This window comes from Nyctereutes procyonoides, unplaced genomic scaffold (genome assembly GCF_905146905.1).
Source record: "Nyctereutes procyonoides isolate TBG_1078 unplaced genomic scaffold, NYPRO_anot_genome, whole genome shotgun sequence".
Classification (NCBI taxonomy): Eukaryota; Metazoa; Chordata; class Mammalia; order Carnivora; family Canidae; genus Nyctereutes; species Nyctereutes procyonoides.
The window spans coordinates 7,719,165-7,735,420 of NW_026575033.1; the positions used below are offsets into that span (position 1 = coordinate 7,719,165).

General features: G+C 45.3%; 1 protein-coding gene across 3 annotated transcripts in view; it reads right to left on the reverse strand.

Annotated features, from left to right (window-relative positions):
• The window catches only part of USP12 (ubiquitin specific peptidase 12), a 108,862-nt gene extending 103,241 nt beyond the window's left edge, over window positions 1-5,621 (reverse strand). For 2 of the 3 annotated variants that reach the window (XR_008663394.1, XM_055317485.1), the window contains exon 1: window positions 5,245-5,517. Coding sequence is in view for 2 of the 3 variants with exons in the window: in XM_055317485.1 (XP_055173460.1) it covers window positions 5,245-5,292 (48 nt within the window). In the remaining variant the exon portion in view is untranslated. Of the gene's footprint in view, window positions 1-5,244 lie in introns of all 3 variants that reach the window. The other variant, XM_055317486.1, reaches the window with a different exon arrangement.
• Window positions 5,622-16,256: the final 10,635 nt, after the last annotated feature.

Genomic DNA, 16,256 nt, shown 5'->3' on the forward strand with positions numbered 1-16,256 from the left:
AAGATACATAATAAAATATTAAATATTGGGATGCCTGGGTGGCTCAGTGGTTTAGCGCTTGCCTTCGGCCCAGGGCATGAACCCGGGATTGAGTCCCTTATCGGGCTCCCTGCATGGAGCCTGCTTCTCCCTCTGCTTGTGTCCCTGGCGCACTCTCTCTCTGCTTCTCATGAATACATAAAAATAAGATCTTAAAAAAAAAATTTAAAAATTAAGTTTCTGGAATTAAGTTACTAACAAAAATCTAAATTAGATTTTTGGTTAGACTAAATCTGGAAAAATGAAGGTTTCTGGAAAAGAATTAATGCTACTAAGTACACAAGTGCTTAAATCAGCTTTTCTGAGACAGTAAAAGTTTCAGGAGAACTAGAATAAAAATGATTTATTTCAAAGGCAGGAAGAAAGAAACTCGCAAGTAACAAAATGGAGGTTTTCCATCTTTGGGGGCCTAGTCAAAAGCCTGGAATCAAATAAGACAACAAGACATGTTATGAATAAGTCTGACTGAACTAGCCACATGGATCATGGTAGGGTAAATAATTAACCTGCTCTGAGATCTATTATAAAAAGATTAGTCAGAAATAGAAGGTAAGCAAAACCACATGATACAAAATAAAACCAGTCTTTATAGACATTCCACACATTTGCATATGGTACTTCAAACTATACTTTTCAAGCATATTAAAAGTTTCAAATCCCAATGGTCTTACCTTTGTGAAAACTAATAAGTGCCTAAGATTAGAATAAACCCATTATCTTCTACAAAATTCCATTTCTACTAACTATATGACTTTATCCTCTAATGATCAATAAAATAACCTGTCAACAACCTAGTAGCCTATCACTATACCTCTCTCTGAGTTAACAATCTTGCCTTATTATCATTTTAAACATTAAACTATCCATGCTTATCCTACAATTGTACAAATTTAAAAACTAGCAAGATAATCATTCATAGGGAAAACTGAAACATAAAATTTTATCTAGGGTATAAGCTCAATTAAGAGTTTTTAAAAAGACAAAATGTGCTCCAGGAGGTATTTTCTTTTTTGCTTAAGAGTTTTCAAATGCTTTTTACAGAATATTTTCCAAATTGCCTATGAAAATGTATCATTTTTAATAACCAAAATGTATTTCAGCCAAAATCAGATTAGCGGGCTTAAATAAAACTTTTATAACACTTACTTTAAATGTTCTCTCCACTAAGCCTCCTCAAACACATGCTCAAACATTCCTTATCAGTATTTAACCATTTACATAAAAAAAAAAATACTCCTTTTTGAAGTTTTCCTGCCTAAAATTAACACTTATGGTAAAAACAGCAAAAATTAGTAAAACAGTAACAACTCACTTTGAATGTTCCTATCAAAGAAGCACAATTTTACTAATAAAATAGTAATAAAAACTTAACTATTTTACTAATAAAAGAATTACATCCATCCTATTTCCTGAGAAGGAACAAAGCATTTTATTATTAAATACAATATTCAGGCTGCATGAAAGGAGACCAGAGTGCACACACACCCATATCCACACCCACCACCCACCCCTGGGAGCAATCAACAGGGCACAGGCTTTGAGGGTTCTTCCTCTCTTTCCTTTTTTTCTGGAGTGATGATAAATTACACTGACATTACACACATCTTAACTCTCACTGAGTGACCCCAATGAGACTCAAAACTAAAGATAAACAGCCAGCTTCACCTGTGACTTTCCTCCAGTAAGCAGTTTAAAAGCTACTATGTATAGGGTGCTGTGTGTTAGATATAGGCTTTTAAGAAGTAAATCTGCCAGACCCACGGAGAGCTGACTTGTGGCCTTGACCTCGCCATGTTCTAATGGCTCTACTTCCCCTGCTGTGACTGGGAGTGGGCAAGCAGCCAGACCAGGGCCACCCCAGGATCTACCACTCCTAGTAGAACAATTTCTCCTTTATCCAATCCCCTTCCTCAACAATCTCTTCCCAGCCATGACTTCTACAACCCAAACAGGAAGGGATGTAATGGTGCCAGTTGGCGTCAACAATCATTAGGCAGCCCCTACCACTGTGCTAAGAGCACCTGCTCACAAGTAACAGCCATGACCCATATTACAACTTTCTAGTTAGGCCACCCAAACTGCTCTCCAATTCCCACGGCAATTTCCAAACCTAGGCCCCTCTATATGTATCCAGCCACTTTTCCCATCGTTTCACAGTTATTAAGTACACTATTTAATATTAGGCAACTACTATGTGATATCTGAAGCTACCTCAAAGGCAAAACAGATACTGTGTGATACTGAAAATATATTATTTCATGGACAAATAAGGAGACATTTCTAGAGGTTTCTTTGCAAACTTAATCACTATAAATCTAAACAGAATCATTCAGGTCAGGCTAGAACACTAAGTTAAGAAAAACAGATTTTCACATGTTAGCAGAACAATAGTGACCTAGAATAAGATGTTCCTGAAAAGATTTGTTTTTAACAGTTACTTAATCCAATGAAGGTATTGCCAATTTGCCAGATACCTTATGTTGACAAATGAAAAAGTAAACTTCACTATTTCCTAGAATAAAACTCCAATTCATCATTAAATATTTTCACAGATGCTGATTCTCTGAGAAGCAGAATCATTCTCTTTAGGACCAGCCCCTCCTCCCTGCCACTCCCAGCCTCATCCATGCTGAACAGGCTTCCGCAGACATGGGTAGGCGAAATAAAGGGCTCTGGGAAATTGTTCTAGCATTTGCAGAAGTTAGTGATCCACCAAACTGCAGAAATAAGCACTAGTCCTTCCCCTTAAGGCCTTCACAGTCTAATAAGGAGACAAGAGGAGAAAAATTTACAACACAGCAAGTATGATAAATGCTACTGAGATTACAAAAACTGTGTGAAATCATATGCGGGGGATGGAGGGTAGAGATGGACAGGGGTAGGATTATTCAGGTAAGGCTACCAGCTTAAGAGACAGGTAGGCACTCACCAGACAAGAAGTGAAGGAGGAGTGTTCAAAGCCTACCAAAATAGCATCTACAAAGGCATAAAGGTAAATACCTTTACTTTTCTTGACTGTCAATTTTGTGACTCTTAGGATGGGATGCAGTCTTCTTTAAAGAATAAGATTACAGATTACTTTGAAATACACAGCATTATTTTGGGAGTGCATCAGAATTTATTCAAATATGAATATAGATACATCCAATTCTAACACTGGTTTTGGAACAATCTTATTGGACCAGGCACTGATGTTTCCTTACTCACCAACAATATACACACACCACATGCAATTAATGCACTCCAGTGGAAGCCCTAGAAGGAGCTTTGAAGTCTGACATTCTTCAGGTTAGAATCCCTTACTCAGCGTTTGACTTGGCAAATCTCTTCCTCGTTTTCCTAATCTAATTAGAGCATTTATATTTATTAATATGTTTACCCGAATACTGTTTGTGTCCCTCCACGAGATCATCAACACCATGAAAGCAGGGACTGCCTTGATCACTATTATTTCCCCAGCATCAGCCAGTCTCTTGCCCTTATTAGCAAGGGCTAAGTATGCACCTTATATACTTGAATGAACGGTCAGTAAAGTGTAAAACACATCACTCCTGAAGCAATAGACTTTGACAATGAACTATGACCAGACAATCTGTATAGCTCAGCAATCTGGAAGCATTATCACTTTCGAAGAATTAATTATCACATTCCTTCCGAAACAGAATAAGAGAGTAATTGGCATATCTAAAAATAATTAATCCAAATGATCCCAGGGAATCGTTTATTAATATAGTCCTTTAATATCAATGCTTTCCTAAAACGTACATTGCAAGAAAGAACAAACATCCTTTTGGGGAAATGGATTCTTCAGTGACTCACTCTTGAACGTGATTTCTTTAAGACTGTAGATTTTAATCCCACCTGACTTCAGCCATTTTTTGTACTGTTCCTCAGAGTGCACTATAGAATCTGCTTCTAAAGCATCCTTCCTTCCACTCTGATTCACCACCACTCCTTAAAGAAAGGCACATAAAATGTACTACCCTCAAATCGAACAGGGCTTGGGGAATCTCCTTAGGCAATGGAGCGCACAAAAAGGGGCAGAAGAGCAGAAGGAAAGGTTTCAGAAATTTTAATAACCATCTGTAGGCCCATACTGCAAAGAATAACTTTTCTCTGTGAGGGCTCAGAATTATGACCCCTAGATGCAAGCACCTAAGGAGCTAATGAAACCAATGTCCCCCATCGTGCGGAGAAACGGTGGCCCTTCTGGGCGCCCACCCCACCCCACCCCACCCCACCCCACCCCCAATCACGAAAACACCAAGACTAAACGCACTCACGTTCGGCTTTAATCAATCCGGGACTCTGCAACAGGCATTAGCACTTCTCCCTGGAAGTGTATTTAAAAGCCCCAACGACACCCAAACAACCACGCTCGCAGTCAGTCCCCGTGGACAAACACTTCCAGCTACACGCAGATGTGCCTGGTGGATTAAAGTAAACAATCGACGGGGAAGCTTAAGCTGTTTCCAAGATCAACGCGGATTTGCAAAGACAAGACTGCCACCTGGACACGCGGAGGAAAGCGGAGAGCTCGCCGCTCAGGGAGCGTAAGAAAATGGGGAAAAAATTCAACAGCACTTATTTAAAGTTTCCACCTTCACACACACCCCCTTCCCCCAGGCAGCGGGCGGGAGCCTCGGCCTCGCCAGCCGCGCGCGGAGGAAATCTGCACTGGACTTCCGTCCTCTCCCGGCGGGAATGAGACCCTGCCTCCCCGCCCGGACCCCCGCCCCCGCCCCCGCCGCCGCCGCCGCCCCCGCCGCCCCCGCCGCCGCCCCGCTCCGCGCACCGGGAGGCGCTGCTCCGCGTCCCCCCCTCCGACCCCAGCCGGGGCCCGCGCCGCGCGCCGCCCGCCGCCCGCCGCCCGCCGCCCGCCGGCCCACAGCTCGGGGTGCGCCTCGCCGCTCCGGCCCGGCGCGGGGGAGGGGGAGACTCGGGCGGCGGAGGCCGGGGGCGCCGACCGCCGCCGACCGCCGCCGACCGCCGCCGCCGCCTCGCCGGCCGCCTCCCCGCTCCCCGGGAACAGCCGAGCCCCCGCGCCCGCCGCCGTCCAACCGCCCCCGCCCGGGCCCGAGCCGCCGCCGGCCCCGCGCTAGGCCCCGCGGGCCGCCCGGGCGAGGGGCGGGGACGAGGGCCGCGTCCCCGCCGCCAGCCCGCAGGGGTCCCGGGCCGCCCGCGCCGCCCTCCCGCCGCACCTACCATGGTACAGATGGAGGCGAATTTGGAGACTGTCATTAGGATTTCCATCCGCCCAACGCCATCTTCCACCCAATCACAGCGGCGGCGGCGGCGGCGGCGGCGGGCGGGGGAGGAGGGGAGCCGGGCCGCCCGCTCGCACCGCAGCCCGCGGGCGGACCCCGAGCCGCCGCGGACCCACGCACCGAGCCTGCTCTGCGGCCGCTGCCGTCGTCGCCGCCGGCGCTCCGGCACTCCCCGCCTCGGGCCCCAGTCCCCGCCTGCCGCCCGCTCGCCCGCCCGCCCCCGGCTCCTCCCCGGCGCAGGGCGCAGCCGCTGCCTCGGGGCCCGCGCCTGCCCGCGAAGCCGCCCGCCAGTACACCCCGCCCTGCGCGCCGGCGAGCGGGCTCCGCCGAGGCCCTAAAGCCCGGCCTGCCCGGCAGCTGCGCGGCCCAGCGGCGCGCCCCGCCCACCCGCCGCGCGCCCGGACCGCCCCGCGAGGCCCCGCCCACCCGCCGCGCGCCCGGACCGCCCCGCGCGGCCCCGCCCACCCGCCGCGAGGCCCCGCCCACTCCGCCGCGCACGACTCTCCGACCCCGGGGCGCGCGAGCTGGGGAACTCCGGCGCGGCCCCACCCCGCGCTCGGCCAGACCCCGCCTCCCGCCTCCCGCCTCCCGCCTCCCGCCTCCCGCCTCCCGCCTCCCGCCTCCCGCCCGCGTCCCTCGCGGTCCTAGAGCCCGGGCCCCAGCGGAGCCCAGGCTGGTGGAGCGGCGCGGGGGCCGCGAGGGCAGCGGGGGCGGGTCGTCCAGTCGGCGCGCGGGCGGCGGCGGCGACCTGGCTAAGTCCGGGGAAGGACTGAGCCCCAGCCTCTGCTAAGGGCGAGGGGACAGCTGGTCCCCACTGCTCGAACGTAAAACGGAGGTGATCTGGATAATTCTGGGTGGCGTGGGAGGAAACCTGCCTCTGTTACGGTTAGAATAACCGGGTAACCCGACATCCCCAGCGCTTAACAAGATACCAGGTGGTCTGTGGGGTCTTTGACCTGTAGTGGCTGAATCACCTGGGTCAAAGCACCATGACTTAGCGAAAGACAAAAAAGAAACTATATACTTAGCTCTCTGAATTAGGAAGAAAGATAAGTGATGGGGAACGGGGGCCAAGCTGCCTTCCCGCCTCCCTGTTGGCCGTAAATTTAGAATATGTTTATAAATATAGTACCTAAATATATTTGTTCTGAAAGTTGAGTTGCAAAACAGAGAAGATCTCAACCCAACAGTGATGATGATGTTGTCATAGACAAGAAGTCTCCCGAGTGAGAAAAATGTCCTGTGAGAAACCCTTAAGCAGGGTCAGCTAGGGGGACAGTTCCTCTTTTCTACTTTTATAAAATACATCATTGCATCCTGTTCATGTCAGGAAGCTTAGCTTTATTTCTTCCTATTTGAGAAAGTAGTTCAAGTTAGCAGAATAACTTTATTATATTAGAAAGCTTCTACTATTTCGCAATTGTGATGCGAGCTGCAGCGATGGGGTATTTTTTTCGGGTTCCCCGTTTCAGTGTGGCTGAGGGCCTGAATTCAGATAAAGCTCCAAAATCAGATATGCCTTACCTAATAGGTTCAAAGCATTCAAAACACAAAGCAAACAAAATTTAGGTGCAAAACAATTTCTGGTACATGAATGCCGTTTCCATAGTGATTTCCATTATAAGCTTGCTTGGGGAAAAAAATTGCAAATAGAATATAGCCAAGTCCCATAGTAGCTGGCTTGGTTCTCCAAACACCTACCTCCATGTAAGCTGGGGCCCTCCCTATTTGCCCTGATACCCAAGCCAGTGCTTTGGACCCGGCTTTTCACCACCACGCACTCAGGTACTTGGAGTGCTTGTCTCCCGGTCTCCCTTCCTACACTTGGAAGTATCATGCACCTGAATTCTTTCTATGTTCTATTCTGCTTAGACCCCCAGGGCCTACCAGTGTCACCACACTGGCAGACCCTGTCTTGCCTATTTAGATAAATGCCTGTTGTAATCCTGCTCTCCCCATTTACTCTTCTGTTCCAGGAAACAGGTCTAATGTACAAGAATTTGAGCCCTGCCCTCCATCTACACTGCCCATGCCACTTTGCCCGTGAATCCTAAAATGTCACAGGAACAGAGGCCACCAGCTTTACGTAAGAACAGGCCTTTTTAAAATGGATTCCTGATAGAATTACCAAGAGTTGTGTCTAGGTGATGTCATAACCTTAAAATCCATAAGGGATGTCATAGATCCTAATTGCAGAATTTCACAATGCCTTGTCTCCCCAGCTCAAAGTTTACTGGGGAGGCACAGTACAAAAAGAGATTCTTCTATATGCTAGGTACCGTAATTGGGTACTTTTTAACAATATGTAATATAGTTAGGATTTGACTAAAGGGGCACCTGGGTGACTCTGTGGTTGAGCATCTGCCTTTGGCTCAGGTCCTGACCCCAGAGTCCTGGGATCAAGTCCTGCATCCAGCTCCCTACTCAGCAGGGAATCTGTTTCCCTCTCCCTCTGCCTGCTACTCCACCTGCTCATGCTCACTTACTCTCTCTCAAATAAAAAATAAAATCTTTAAAAAAAAAAAAGGAAATATCTTAAAAAAAAAATTTGACTGAAACACAGCCCTTTGGTACCCAGAGCTTAGGAGGGGTCATCTAGGCTTAGAACCTAGTTTTTACCTGCAGCTATATCAGCTTTACAGAGACCTTCACTGCACCTCAAGAGAGATGGGTGTGTACAACTGACTTCTTTTGGGACTTCCTGAGTGTGTAAACTATAAAATATACCCAAATAACTTCAAAGACCAAGCAAGTAAACAAACTAGGGCCAAGGGATCCCTGGGTGGCGCAGCGGTTTGGCGCCTGCCTTTGGCCCAGGGCGCGATCCTAGAGATCCGGGATCGAATCCCACGTCGGGCTCCCGGTGTATGGAGCCTGCTTCTCCCTCTGCCTGTGTCTCTGCCTCTCTCTCTCTCTCTCTCTCTCTCTCTGTGACTATCATTAAAAAAAAAAAAAAAAAAAAAAAAAAAAAAACTAGGGCCAAGCTTAGCCTAGTTGGTCCCACAGTATTTTAAATTTTTTTTCATCTGAATAGTTTTACACAATCCTGTAATGTCCTTGCAAGCCACTTTATATTTTCTACTCCCATCTTGTCTCCAGTTGACCACATGTCACCTCATACAGGCAAACCATGGAGATATTGTGAGTTCAGTTCCAGACCATCATAATAAAGCAAATATTGCAATAAAGCAAGTCAAATTAATGTTGGGGTTTCCCAGTACATAAAAAAGTTATGTTTACACTATAATGTAGTCTTCTAAGTGTGCAGTAGCATTACGTCTAAAAGCAATGTGTGTACCTCAACTTAAAAAATACTTTATTACTACAAAATGTGAACTGTCATCCAAACCTTCAGTGAGTCATAATCCATTTGCTGGTGGAGGGTCTTGCCTCAGTGTTGATCTGCTGACTCATCAGGTTGGTGGCTGCTGAAGGCTGGGGTGGCTGCAGCAATTTCTTAAAAGAAGATAATAAAGTTTGCCACATTGACCCACTCTTCCTTTCATGAATGATTTCTGGGTAGCACGTGATGCTATTTGATAGCATTTTACCCACAGTGGAACTTTTTTCAAAACGAGTCAGACCTCTCAAACTCTGCTGCTGCTTTATTGGCTAAATTGATCCATTATTCTAAAGCCTTTGTGGTCAACCCAACAATCTTTATGGCATCTTCACCAGGAATAGACTTGATCTCAAGAAAACATTTTCTTTGCTTATCCATGAAAAGTAGCTCCTCATTCGTTCAAGTTTGATCATGAGATGGCAGCAATGTGGTCCCATCTTCAGACCCCACTTCTAATTCCAGTTCTCCTGCTGTTTCTAGCACATCTGTAGTTACTGCCTCCACTGACGTCCTGAACCCCTCCCCTCCAAGTCCTCTGTGAGGATGGGAACCAACTTCTTCCAAACTCCTGTGGATGTGGATAGTTTGCCCTCTTACCATGAATGTTTTCAAAGCATGTAGAATGGCGAATCCTTTCCAGAAAGGTTTTATTTGCTTCACCCAGATCTATCACAGGGATCACTCTCTGTGCCTATAACCTTACCACATGTATTTACTAAAATATAAGACCTTCAGGGTTTCATACATAGCAGAGAAGCTCTCTCACTGCAATCTATTAAAAGTCAGTCCTCAACCCAAGAAAAAAATACTAAAAATAATAACAATAATAAAATAAAAAATAAGACCTGAAGGTCTAAATGAGTCATTGATCTGTGGGCTGTAGAATGGATATTGTGTCGGCAGGCATGAAGACCACATTCATCTCATTGCACATCTCCATCAGAGCTCCTGGGTGACCAGGTGCATTGTCAATGAGAAGTAATATTTTTAAAAAAATCATTTTTCTCAGCAGTGGAGCTCAACAGTGGGCTTCACATATTCAGTAAACTGTGTTATGAACACATGTGTTATCATTCAGACTTTGTTGTATCATGTAATAAAGCACAGGGAGAGTACATTTAGCATCATTCGAAGGGCCCTAGGATTTTCAGGATGGTCAGCAAACACTGACTTCACATCACCAGCTGCATTAGCTGCTGACAAGAAGCTTTGAAGCCAAGCACTGACTTCTCCTCTAGCTCTGAAAATCCTCGATGGCATCTTCTTCCAATAGAAGGCTATTTTGTCTATATTGAAAACCTGTTGTTGAGTGTAGCCACCTTCATTACTACCTTAGCTAGATAATTATGGATGATTTGCTGCAGCTTCTACACCAGCCCTTGCTGCTTCACCTCATACTTTATATTCTGGAGTTGGCTTCTTTCCTGAAACCCCATGAAGCAACCTCAGCCAGCTTCAGACTTCCTGCAGCTTCCTCACCGCTCTCAGCCCTCATAGAATGACAGAGAGTTAGGGCCTTGCTCTGGATTAGGTTTTGGCTTAAGGGAAGGTTGTGGCTGGTTTGATCTTCTACCCAGACCCCTCAAACTTTCTCCATATCAGCAGTGAAACTGTTTCACTTACATATCATTTGTAACATAGCACTTTTAATTTCCTTCAAGATTGTTTCCTCTGCATTCCCAACTTGGCTAAACGTTTGGTGCAAGAGGCCTAGCTTTGGGCCTATCTCGGCTTTCAACATGCCTTCCTCACTAAGCTTAATCATTTCTAGCTTTGATTTAAAGTGAGAGACATGGGATCCCTGGGTGGCGCAGCGGTTTGGCGCTTGCCTTTGGCCCAGGGCGCGATCCTGGAGACCCGGGATCGAATCCCACATCGGGCTCCCGGTGCATGGAGCCTGCTTCTCCCTCTGCCTGTGTCTCTGCCTCTCTCTCTCTCTCTGTGACTATCATAAATAAATAATAAAAAAAAAAATTTAAAAAAAATAAAGTGAGAGACATGTGACTTATTCTTTCACTTGAACACTTAGAGGCCACGGTAGGGTTACCAACTGGCCTAATTTCAATATTGTTTCTCAGAGAACAGAGAGGTCTGAGGAAAGGGAAAGAGAATGGAGAACAACCTAAGCAGCTGGAACACATACATTTATGGGTGCAGTCTTTGGCATCCCAAAACAATTACAAAGTGATTGCAAAATCACTGGTCACACAGGGTACCTGGGTGGCTCAGTCGGTTAAGCGTCTGCCTTTGGTTCAGGTCATGGTCCCAGGGTCCTGGGATGGAGCCCTGCATCAGGCTCCCTGCTCAGCAGGGAACCTGCTCCTCCCTCTCCCTCTGCCCCCCTTATGCTATTTTTCTGTCTCTCAAGATGAATACAGTCTTTAAAAAAATTAGTATAAAAATATAATAAGTAAGTAAGATCAGAGAACACCATAAGAGATATAATAATGAAAACCTCTGAGATATTGCAAGAACTAGCAAAATGTGACACACAGACATGTAGTAAGCACAGGATGTTGGAAGAATGGCTGGACACACGATTGCCACAAGCCTTCAAAATAAAAACCCACAATGTCTGTGAACCACAACAAAGGTGAAGAGCAATGGAATGAGGCATGCTTGTGTACTGCTTGCTATTTCTCTTCTCCCTGAAGGCATTTGGGTTTGTACCAGCTAGCATAAATAAACAAAATTTTGCCTGTGGTGGCATGGGGAAGGAAGTAAGGAGAAGGAGGTAGAGATGGGGGGTAAGACAACATGATGGTAATGTTTCCTGAGGACTTTTCTATGCATGAAACAACTTATCAAATCCTCACAACAATCCAGTGAGGTAAGTGCTATTATTATCTCCATTTTCTAGGTTGGGAAACTGAGGCACAGAGCTAGCTTTCCTAGATTTGCACAGCTAGTAAGCAACGGAATCAGGATTTGAACCTGGCTGCCAAGGCCACATCTGCATCCACTCTGCTATACCAGCTCAGGTAAAAGTGCCTCATTTTGATTCTGGTATGATAAGGTAGGATGAGAGGCACTGATTCCTTTGGGACCCATATGTAGGCTTTAGTTATGAAATATATTCAAATAGAGATTTCTTTTCCTCAGTTTCCCCATCTGGAAAATAAAGGTAATAGTTATGTCTACCTCAGAGGGGTGCAGCAAGGATAAAATGTGGAGACATGTTGAGAACAGTGCCTGGCACCTGATGCAAACTGGAGAGCTTTGAATGACCACTCGAAGTCAGTATTTTAAAAATCAGAGTGGACGCATACAGGCTCAGCCTAGCCTGCCTGTTTACTCTCTCCAAATTAGCGAGCCTCTGCTATGCCAAGTACCCAATTAGCACTTTAGATACATTTTCTAATGTAACCCTCCCAGTGCCCTTGGAGCTCAATCATTTTGTGCTCATTTAACCACACTGGCCATTGCCTTGCCCAGCCAGTGCAGAGCCAGGAGCCACCCCACACAACTGTGGCTTGCAAACCCCATGATCTCTCCCCTTCTTTACCCTGCCCGTTGCCAGTCAAATGACTCAATTTCTTAGTGGCATTAACATTGTCCTGTCATTCAGAGGTAGATGTTAATGAAAACAGTAATGTTCTCTGTCGGTTTGAATCAACAAATCAGTGACTTACTTTTCAAGGCTGACTTCTAATTTTGATGAGTAAAGCTGAGTCATCCACACAAAGGATGCACAACTGATTTGTTGGGCAGGATGGCATATAGCTAATAGATCTAAGACTCTGTCATTTAAATCTAGGTTTTAAAAAGGTAAGTCCTGTGATACTCTATTGAAATCTGAAATGTGAGTTCATTTGTTCATTAAAACAAATATCTATTGGTCACCTACTGATGAATAAGAGAATTCTGCACCCTTGGGAAGCACCCAGGCCATTGGAGTAGACAGATGACTGCATTTCTGGAAAAGCACTGAGTAAATGAAGAAGTGCTGGCAGCTCCCAGAGGGGGTGAGAAGAGCTCTGCTCACAGTGGGCACAAGCTGAGGACAGCATTGCAATCCAGAAGAACAGGATGAATAGCGGTAGAGAGGGGAGGGCAGTGGCCTACAGGCAGAGGGAGAGTCTCATGCACCGGCCCTGCAAGAACAGCACGTGTCTAAGGCTTCAGCACGAGGCGCGTTGCAGGGAGTCTGTGAAGATGAGTGAGGAATGCCAAGGGGGACAATCGGACCCACAGAGACGTCAGCAAAGGTTGTAGCCTCTGAGATCTCTACCGTCAAATCCATCAATACTGAGAGGTAGAATCAGTGAACCTTAAAAGGCTCTTTGTTCCTCATTCATCATAATATCAATTTGGATTCCCAGTCCAGCAATTTGTTGAGACCAAACATGGCAGAAAATTTCAAGGAGACATCAAGCTTACAGGTTCACAACTGGGGAGAAAACCTTGAGGTCCAGAATATTTTCTTCGTGTATTTAGCTCTTCATTAAGCAGGGCCTGACTACCCAGATGCTGAGAAGGACGACACAGTTACCTCAGCTGTTTGGAAAAACTCAAAAGTTGTTGAACTTACCTTGAGACGAGGATACGCTTCCAAATGTTCTCTTGAGCCCCATCCGTTTCTTCTATGCAAATTGCAGAACAGAGAGAAATAGAGCCATAAAGTGTAGAGCACACTGACAACCTCGGATATGAACACTGTCTGTCCTGGCCACCCAATTATTCAACAATGTGTATCTGAATTGCACTTTTGTATGTCGGTACCTATCCTTGAATACCTGCTATTTGTGAAGGCTTGTGGCAGAGCTCAGGGAATGACAGTCCTGCCTTCAAAGAGTCTGTTACTTCACTGAGAGACAAGACATGTATACAAACAACATTAAAGGTGACAAGTGCCAATTGTGTGATTTACAGTATTACAAGGGTTCAGAGAAGAGAAAGATTGTTTCTTTCTCAAGGTTCTCAAAAAAAATGCTCCTAGAGAGTCAGGTCATCTGATCCAAAAGGAAAAGTTGGAAAATCTCAAAGAGTAACATAATTTCATCTTGTAACTAATTGTCAAAGAAAAACCTCTTCCTCTGTAAAATGGGTATAACAATATACCCATCTGACATCTTTTGAGAATTAACACTTGTATAGTACTTAAAACAGCACCTGGCACTTAAGAAGCAGATACTTCAGTTATGCACCCCTCCTCCTCTTCCTCCTCCTCCTCCTCCTCTTCCTCCTTCTTCTCCTTTCTATCTTCCAGTTTCATCACATACCCCTCTCCCTCATTCACTGTGTTCTTATCACATCTGCCTTCATTTTGTTCCTCAAACACCAACAAGCTCCATGCCACCTATAAGAGTTCACCCTGGGTGTTCCTCGTCTCCGGAACTCTCTCCCTCCCTCACACAGTCACCCCCCTGCTGTCACTGGATCCCCTCCTCTCAGGGAGCTCCATTAGAACTGGAACCTCATCTATCTGTTTGGAGAGCTCTTCCCCCAAGGCCTGCCAAAGAATAGTAAGTGCTGAGTAAAGACTTGTTACTCTGTGAACCCAAATGGATACACACCTACTCTTGGCAGTAGGTCCAAATCCGGAGCAATTAAGAATAAAATAATTCTGATCCATTGAGGTGTTTTATCTTCTCTAATCAACACAATCCATCTGAAGGCTCCCAAAGCACTCAATGATGCTCTGCTGCTTCTCTGACTCTTGTCGGCTGGGAAATTCCCATGGTCACCTCAGCTTTTGCTCTGTTCTCATGAGAAAGTTCATCAAAAGAAAAGAAAAAAAAGAAAATATAACACCCTCTGGGCTCTAAAAACTCTCAAGTTTTACTTCAACATCGTACTTCCCCAATCAGAACTCTGATTTTCTTTTTTATGTCTTTAGGGCTTTTTTCCTATGGAGAGAGCTGCTTCTATCATCATGCTCTCTCCTTCACAAACTCCTCAGGGTGTCTTTCCTATACATTTTACCGGACTTTGACTGTGTGTTTGGACTTTGTATAGTAAAAATGTAGCCCTAACTTGTGATTTTTACTGCCAAATTTGTATCTTAGCACCCACTAAACCTCCTTGCCACTTGACCTTGATCAGCCTAGCCAGGGCACCTGGTGAGAGGTAGTGACCACCTGGGGCTTTCCTGAAATGTTCAAGCTTTGTCATCAGTTGAGAGAAAAAGGCGTGGCTTCCACTTCTTCTTTCTAAAAAATACTCTATTAAAATAGCCCAGCATGGCAATGCTGAACAGAAGCAAAAAATTCCAAAATATATTTAGTATAAAGAAACTCCTGTCAGCTACACAAGAAACAGGTCATAATGCCAGGATTGAGGAAGTGGGAATGTGTGAGTTGGGGGGGGGGCAAGATGGAAGTGGGAATGTTTACTGTATTCTTTTTTACACTTTTTGGGTTTTGAATCACACACGTGTGTAACTATTTCAAAAAGTAAATAGATTGAATGTTTTTAAAGCTTAAGCGACATATTTCTATGACATATTTTCTTAAAAGATTTTATACATTTATTTATTTGAGAGAAAGAGAGAGAGAGAGAGCACAAGTGAGGGAGGTGAGGGGGTAGCAGAGAGAGAGGGACAAGCAGACTCTGTGCTGAGCACAGAGCCTGACATGGGGCTCGATCTCATCACCTTGAGATCATGAACAGAGCCGAAATCAAGAGCTGGAAACTCAACCGGCTGAGCCACCCAAGTGCCCCAAGTTAAGAATTAGGGCACCCAGAGCACCTGGCTGACACAGTAGAGTATGAAACCCTTAATCTCAGGGTTTTGAGTTCGAGCCCCACATAGATTACTTTAAAAAGAAAAAAAAAAAAAGAATGAGAGAGCATCAGAACACTCAGTTGAATCCCCTCCTCCCCACCCCCCACCAAGGATGTCCAGTTCATTTGTGATGCTGAAAAAGCTCTTAACCCTCTAAGCTCCAGTGTCCTCGTTATACAAAGGAAAAGTTCCCTATGTTGTCATGTTGTTGGGGAGTTAAATGAGAAGCTGTGCCTAAGTCCCCAGAAACACAGCGGGCCCATAGGATGAATGAGACCAAAGGAACATGCCATTATTCACCTGGAATATTTCCTCTCCTCTTCCCAATAAGAGCATTTGGCCAGAATAGTGTGTGATTGCTTAATTTGAAAAGTAATGTAGAAATAACCCACGTGGCCATCAAGGGATGAATGGATAAGCAAAACTGGTCTACCCCTACAGTGGAGTATTATTCAGCCTGAAAGAGGACGGAAATCCTGTTACATGCTACAAACATAGATGAATACTGAAGACTTGTAAGTGAAATCAGCCAGTCACGAAAAGACAAATACTGTTCGATTCCATTTATATGAGGTACCTAGGGAAGTCAAATTCATAGGGGCAGAAAGTAGAATGGTGGTCACCAGGAGCTGAGAGGAGCTAGGAATAGTTAACTATTTAAGTAGGACAGAGTTTCTGTTGAGGATGATGAAAAAGTTTTGGGTATAGATACTGGTGATGGTTGTACAACGATGTGGATGTACTTAGTGTCACTGAACTGGACGCCTAAAAATGCTTTAAGTGGTAAAAAAAATATATGTAATAAATTTATGTAATTAATTTATGTGTATTTTACCATAATAAAAAACAATAATTTAAAAAAATCACCTTGTAGACAAAA